This window comes from Cebidichthys violaceus, unplaced genomic scaffold (assembly GCF_023349555.1).
Source record: "Cebidichthys violaceus isolate CVI_PGR_0920_01 unplaced genomic scaffold, fCebVio1.0.p SCAF_48, whole genome shotgun sequence".
Classification (NCBI taxonomy): domain Eukaryota; kingdom Metazoa; phylum Chordata; class Actinopteri; order Perciformes; family Stichaeidae; genus Cebidichthys; species Cebidichthys violaceus.
The window spans coordinates 961,340-968,594 of record NW_027176683.1 but is presented as its reverse complement, the minus strand read 5'-3'; the positions used below and the strand labels follow the sequence as shown (position 1 = coordinate 968,594).

At 43.6% G+C, this 7,255-nt stretch overlaps 1 protein-coding gene across 1 annotated transcript in view; it reads right to left on the bottom strand.

Annotated features, from left to right (window-relative positions):
* Positions 1 to 1,435: 1,435 nt before the first annotated feature.
* Positions 1,436 to 7,255, bottom strand: part of ccne2 (cyclin E2) — a 7,436-nt gene continuing 1,616 nt past the window's right edge. Inside the window, exons 3-12 of the mRNA XM_068729887.1 lie at positions 7,147 to 7,228; positions 7,002 to 7,055; positions 6,412 to 6,554; positions 5,293 to 5,428; positions 4,945 to 5,091; positions 4,621 to 4,716; positions 4,158 to 4,292; positions 3,969 to 4,080; positions 3,506 to 3,663; positions 1,436 to 2,567 (exon numbers count right to left, since the gene is read on the bottom strand). Of these exons, the coding sequence (XP_068585988.1) occupies positions 2,457 to 2,567; positions 3,506 to 3,663; positions 3,969 to 4,080; positions 4,158 to 4,292; positions 4,621 to 4,716; positions 4,945 to 5,091; positions 5,293 to 5,428; positions 6,412 to 6,554; positions 7,002 to 7,055; positions 7,147 to 7,228 (1,174 nt within the window). The 3' untranslated portion in view covers positions 1,436 to 2,456. The remainder of the gene's footprint in view (positions 2,568 to 3,505; positions 3,664 to 3,968; positions 4,081 to 4,157; positions 4,293 to 4,620; positions 4,717 to 4,944; positions 5,092 to 5,292; positions 5,429 to 6,411; positions 6,555 to 7,001; positions 7,056 to 7,146; positions 7,229 to 7,255) is intronic.

Genomic DNA, 7,255 nt, shown 5'->3' with positions numbered 1-7,255 from the left:
ATCCGAATTGAACATTTTTGCACACAGATTTTCTTGATGTATTATGCAGTGGAGTTTCATTCAATCAGTTTGACAGCTCCCTTTTGTCTCCCAACCATAGCGGGGGCGCCGTCTGTGGTCACTGCAAACACTTTTCTGATGTTAATCCCTCGTTCTTCAAAATGTTCAATTAATGCCTTGGCTATGTCTTCACCTTTTGTAGAGTCAGGCATTGGCTTCAAGCAGCAAAGTTCCTCTCTGACAGTTGAATCACAGTACCTTGCCATGACTGCCAAACGCAGGATGTCATTCACATCCACGCTTTCATCAAGTGCAATGCTAAATACCGCAGCATCTTTTAATCCAGCTGTTAGCTGAGCTCTGACATTTTCAGACATTTCATCAATACGTCGCTCAACACTTCTAGCTGACGTGGGAATGTCTTTTATTCGTGACTTGATCGTTTCTTTATTTGGCAAGCTTTCAAAAAGAGCATCTGAGCAACTGAGAAAAGCCTCCTGAATAAATTCGCCATCCGTAAACGGCTTCCCATGCTTTGCAGTGCAATGCAAATTTAATTGACTCTGCTTTGTCTGCTTGGTCTTTGAAGGTCTTCTCGTGCTTCGTCTCAAAATGACGCTTAACACTTGACGTTCGGCACACAACATTCTCACAGCATAAAGTGCACACAGCACGGTCCTTCAAAAACATGAAACCAAACTCTTGTGTCCAGCAGGACTGGAATGCCCTAGTTTTAGCCTTTTCAGCAGCCGGCGTTGCCATTGTTTACAATATCATGCTCCGTCATTCATATTCATATGTCAGCACGAAGACAGCGGACAGCGCGCTTGGTCACTCACTTTGATGTGAAATTTGCGCGCCTGAAACCTAACTGACCAATGGCCACACTCCAACATCAAATGCACGCAGTGGTGTCCTCCGGGTCCTAGTGCCGACTCGTAAAGAAGCAGGACACAGTCATACGTACAGGCAGTCAAACGCTCACAGACACAGAGGCAGATACTTTTATTTTGAAAACGGGACAGATAAAGTGAGAATCGTAATAACACTGAGGTGCCAGCGTGTCAGTGTTTATGCCGCGGCGTGCCACCCGTGGCACGCGTGCCAAAGGTTGACGACTCCTGGTATAGCATGTCGAAAAAAGTGAAAAAAAGGTCGTAGTATAGATCTTAAGATCATAAATCATTTACTAACACTTTATAAAGTAATATTGTGATATATATAAATGGGGAATCCATCATTTATAAAGTATGAAAACATAATCATGAAACAGACGAGCTTATTAATGAAGAATAAAACATTTATAACCGTTATGAATTTCATATTGAGTGTTAATGTAGGAACAATGCTTTATAAATGATGGATTAAGGGTTTACTCATACTCAACTAATGCTTCATAGTGTGTAGTAAAGTAATACACACACAAACCAAAGTGTCATTTGACTTCATTTATTTAAAACATTCCAATATAAAAGAAAATTACACATTTCTGAATTGCTTTATTTACAAAACCATACATTCTTTAACATCTACGCACAGTTGACATGGTCGTCGGTTCACTGCAGAGGTTTCAGGGTTACAGTCACAGGTTGTTCACTACAGCTGAAGTTCGGTAGCTGTACAGTTCATATTTCTTTTAAAAGGCACTAACGAGTGTACAACATTTAATGATGAACAGCAATTCAACAACAGGTGTCACTGAGCAAAATCATAAATAGCTTTTGCATTTGGCAGCAAATCAAAATGATGTCAATCATCACTGAAAGATTTGTTTGTCTATACATATAAACATTTAGTTCTTACATACTAAGGCTTATCAATAAATACAAGCACTTACAAATGAAAAGAAAAGAAAACATTTTGCACAATTGTATGCAGTTTTCCGTTGCATGTCAAGTTTCCCAGGAATGTAACAAGAATGTGCAACCAGGTTGCAACTATAATAAAGATTAAAAGAAATTTTTAAAATTAAAAAAAGGGATTATTGAGCCACACAAACAGGTCGGGGTGCGTTCAAAAACACCTGCAGGTTTCTGGATGTTCAACGAATAAAGTGTCCGTTTGTTCGTGCAGCTCTTGAATCACAGAGCGGACCTGCTTCAGAGATAAACGTCTTTGTGGAGTTCACACACAATTTAAATGGGAATTTAGTGGAGATAATAATTTACGTCACAGTTCAGAGTGGAAGAGAAGTATTTTCCTGAGACTGACTGAAGCACCATCGAGAGGATTCAATATAAAGCAACAAGACAGCCGGCGTCCGTAGACTGTGCTGCTGCTAAGACCAGAATTTAACTACCAATTGTTTAAAACAACCCAAAAAGAAAAAAGTTTTCTAAAACCAAATTAATATATATATTAAAAAAAAAAGAAAAAACGGACTGGAATCAGTTCCTGATTTAGTGTTCCTGAAAACAAAAAACAAAACAAAAAAACACGTGCTACAGGCAGCGAGCTCAGTGATTGGCTGGTTTCTCTGTGCTGCTGGGCGGAGTCAGGATCGTTCCCACAGCGACGGGCGACAGCTGACAGTCGAGGCTGTCGAGCTGATGGTCCTGAGACTTCCTCTGCAGGGAAACAAGTCAGCGTTAGAACCTCAACTTCTGATTGTTGTTCACCGTGTAGAAGGTTTGTCTACAGATGTACACTTTAAACTGGTACTCATCCTTTAAGTTTCAAAATAAAACGTCTACAGATATACACTTTAAACTGGTACTCATCCTTTAAGTTTCAAAATAAAACGTCTACAGTTATACACTTTAAACTGGTACTCATCCTTTAAGTTTCAAAATAAAACGTCTACAGATATACACTTTAAACTGGTACTCATCCTTTAAGTTTCAAAATAAAACATCTACAGATATCCCCATTAAAAAAAAAGATAATCTCACATTTCAAGTGTTTAATATAATTAATACATAAACTAAAAGTGATTAGTTAATGTAAATATGTATCCTCATCATAAGGTTGATCATAAACAAACCAAAATACAATATTTATTATAAAGTTTATAATTTGTGTTTTTTTTGTTTGAAAGTCGCCTCTATAATTTGTCCTTCACCTCTTAATAACGTAATTTTATAATTAATAATGTATTTATATAATAGAAATATCCATTTATTGATTAGTGACCGATGAGTCTTTCAACGTACATATTGGTAAGTGAATATTTAAGACGCATGTCCTCTCTTATCATTAGCTCACTCTATTTATTAAATAATAATAATAATAATAATAATAATAATAATAATAATAATAATAATGTTGAGGGCTAAATGCTTTTTAGATAAAAAAAAAAGAAGAAAAAAAAGGTCGTAAAGAGCAACGAGAATCAGAAAAGATTCTTAAATCCTGTTTTTTAATTCCAGATTGTATTTATTGATCTTTGGCTGTAACAGGAGAGTGTGTGTGTGTGTGTGTGTGTGTGTGTGTGTGTGTGTGTGTGTGTGTGTGTGTGTGTGTGTGTGTGTGTGTGTGTGTGTGTGTGTGTGTGTGTGTGTCTCACCAGCAGGTCCAGGTAGGCCACGTGTGTCTGGATGTTGTGCCGGGCGTCGGGCTTCACTCTGGGGAAGCTCTTGAGTTGCGGAGCGTCTTGAGATCGCAGGACGTCCATGAAGGGACTCATCCACCGAACACAGGGGGACACGCCGTCCCACGTCAGTCCTGAGGAGACACGCGGTGAAGAAACACCTCAGCTACTTTAATTCACCAAATTATGACGCTCAATGACAGTGTTACTGTGCACTAAAGACGCGTTCTAGTTCTCTCTACTTCTAGTCATCATGGTTCTGTTCCATAGAGGAGCAGGACCTTTATTTTGAAAATCAAGACCACAAAGAGAAGAATGTGACGGGAACCCAAAACTGCTTTTGGGTTCAGAGTCTATTTTATAATAATAAAGGTCTAAATATGTAATCCTCTTTAGATGATCATCAGAGACAACCTGCAGGTGAGGAAATCAAACGCACCTGAGACTTTATGAACGACGTCAAACGAGGAGAAGTGACAGAAGGCGGCTGCAGCCAGAACACTGTAGCTGTAGTCCAACGAGGTGATGTCCAGCATGCACAGGTCCAGCAGCTGCAACACAGACGGCAACGGTCAGTCGGATCGGGTTCTTACTGTGTGTGTGTGTGTGTGTGTGTGTGTGTGGATACCTGTGTGATCTGGATGTACGTTTCCTGGGAGAACTGCGGCACCAGGAAGTTCTCTTCGTCCGTCTGAGCGTCGACCTGAGCGTACAGCATCAACCAGGAGATCGGCGTCTCGGGACAGAGACTCCAGTTCAACGCCTGCAGGACGAAGACAACACACGGGTCAACACACACACACACACACACACACACACACACACACACACACACACACACACACACACACACACACACACACACACACACACACACACACACACACACACACACACACACACACACACACACACACACACACACACACACACACACACACACACACACACACACACACACACAGAGAGAGAGAGAGACGGGGTACCAGACCGGTTCTACATGAGAACAATAGTACTATGTAGTAGTAGTTCAGTAGAACAAGAGCTGCAGCACACAGTCAGAGCTCAGACTTAACTAAACATGATCGTACCTTCAGTATGTGAAGCTCTGTGCGCTGGATGTCCCAAATATCACAAGCTCCGTCTGTGACGTAGGCGAAGTCTGTGATTTTAGGAGGGTAGATCTCCTGAAGAGAAGAAGAAGAAGAAGAAGAAGAAGAAGAAGAAGAAGTGTTTAACAGAAGAAGAAGGTGTGGTGCGATTCAGAACGTAACATTTCATTTATTTGACTGTCGACATCAAGTCTTTAATGAACTCTGGTTTGTATTTCTCTGTGCATCAACGAGCTTCGAGCACTAATGGCGTATGTGTTTAGATGCTGAAGATGATGATGATGAGGAGGAGGAGGGACTCGCCTCTATCTTGGCGGCGATGAAGAGCGCCGAGATCCCGATGAGCTGCAGGTAGTCTTTGTTGACGTTCTCCTGAGTCAGCATGAAGCGGTCGAAGAAGTCCTGAGCGAGGTAGGCCGTCTGCCGGTGGAGCGAGTACACCTCACACACCTGCAACCAGAACACACACACACACACACACACACACACACACACACACACACACACACACACACACACACACACACACACACACACACCTTTAACAGCTGCAGCGATGTTCACACAACCCTCTACGATCATGTGACCAGGAAGAAGAAGAAGAAGAAGCAGAAGAAGAAGAAGAAGAAGAAGCAGGAGGCCAGCGCTCACCTCCAGCAGCCAGTCCAGCAGGATGGCCCTCATCTTGGGCTGCAGCTTGGGGTGTCTCTGCAGGTAGCTCTTGTCGTGGACGTACTTCAGCTCCTTGTTCAGCATCTTGATCCACACGTCGTCAGAGCTGGCCCAGCTGAGGAGGACGAGACGAGACGGGGGGTTAAGTCAATGAGAGAGCGGCCATCTTTGTTTTAGCTTCTTCAACACTTCAGTCAGACGAGGCTTCATCTGAAGACACCTTTACTTTAAACACAACTCATTTACTTCACATACAAGGAATACGTCTCACCGTTACTACCAGACTGTTTAGTATGTCCCAAAATACACAACGTCCAGTTGGACTTTTCTGACCCACAATCCTTTGCAGATATATAAGCAAGACGGTCAAAGTTTGAGGTGAGACACAGAGAGACACACAGACACAGAGAGAGAGACACACAGACAGACACACAGACAGAGAGAGACACACACAGAGAGAGAGACACAGAGAGAGACAGACAGACAGACAGACACAGAGAGACAGACAGACACAGAGAGAGAGACACAGAGAGAGAGACACACAGAGAGAGACAGACAGACAGAGAGAGAGAGACAGACACACAGAGAGAGACACACAGAGAGAGAGAGAGACAGACAGACAGAGAGAGAGACAGACACAGCGAGAGAGAGACAGACACACAGAGAGAGAGAGACAGACACAGACACAGAGAGACAGACACACAGAGAGAGAGAGAGAGACAGACAGAGAGAGAGAGACAGACACACAGAGAGAGAGACAGACAGAGAGACAGACACAGAGAGAGAGAGAGACAGACAGACAAAGACAGACACAGAGAGACAGACAGAGAGACACACAGAGAGACAGACAGACAGAGAGAGACAGACACACAGAGAGAGAGACAGACACAGAGAGAGAGAGCAGACAGAGAGAGAGGGACAGACACAGAGAGACAGACACACAGAGAGAGAGAGAGACAGACAGAGAGAGAGAGAGACAGACAGAGAGAGAGAGAGACAGACACACAGAGAGAGAGAGACAGACAGAGAGACAGACACACAGAGAGAGAGAGACAGACAGAGAGACAGACACACAGAGAGAGAGAGACAGACACACACCTGAGGCGGGGGATGGGGGAGGCCTTGATGAAGAGGTTCTTGAAGGTGTACTGCTTGAAGCTGGACGGGTCTGCAGGTTCCAGCTCTTTGTGAGGAGTTTCTATGAGGACACACGGACTCGCTCCGTCCTCCGACCAACACTTCTAGAAAACACACGAAACATTGAGACATCAGGACAACCTGTCTCAGTCTGCCAGAACAACGCTCTGGATACATCTGCAGAATGTTCTGTATCCAGTAACGGTCCATACAACTCCACTCACGATCAATCTAATAAACTAAAAATACATAAATCAAAAAGTAAAGAAACCAGACATTTAGATATGAAACAAAATGGACGCTCAACAAAGGAGGAAAGATTCTTCTACAAATTAGAAAACGCGTGCGTACGCACGCGCGCACACACACGCACGCACGCACACACACACACGCACACACACACACACACGCGCGCGCACACACACACACACACGCACACACACGCACGCACGCACACACACACACGCACACACACGCACGCGCGCACGCACACACACGCACGCACGCGCGCACACACACGCACGCACGCACACACGCACACACGCACACACCTGTATTTCATAGCTCTGTTTCTTGGCAGCGGGTTGTAGCTTCTTCTTTGAGGGCTGGAGGAGGATAAATGATAAAGTGGTGAGTTGTTGTCGGTTCATTTTCAGGAGTATTAATGTGGAAACATCTGGAATCGGACACACAAACCTCTGACTTCCTCCTCTTCAGCGGGGCTCTGACGGTCGACTCCAGAGTGTTTGAATCTCTGGTTTGCAAAGTGATGCGACCGCTGAAATAAAAGAAGGAAATGACTTCA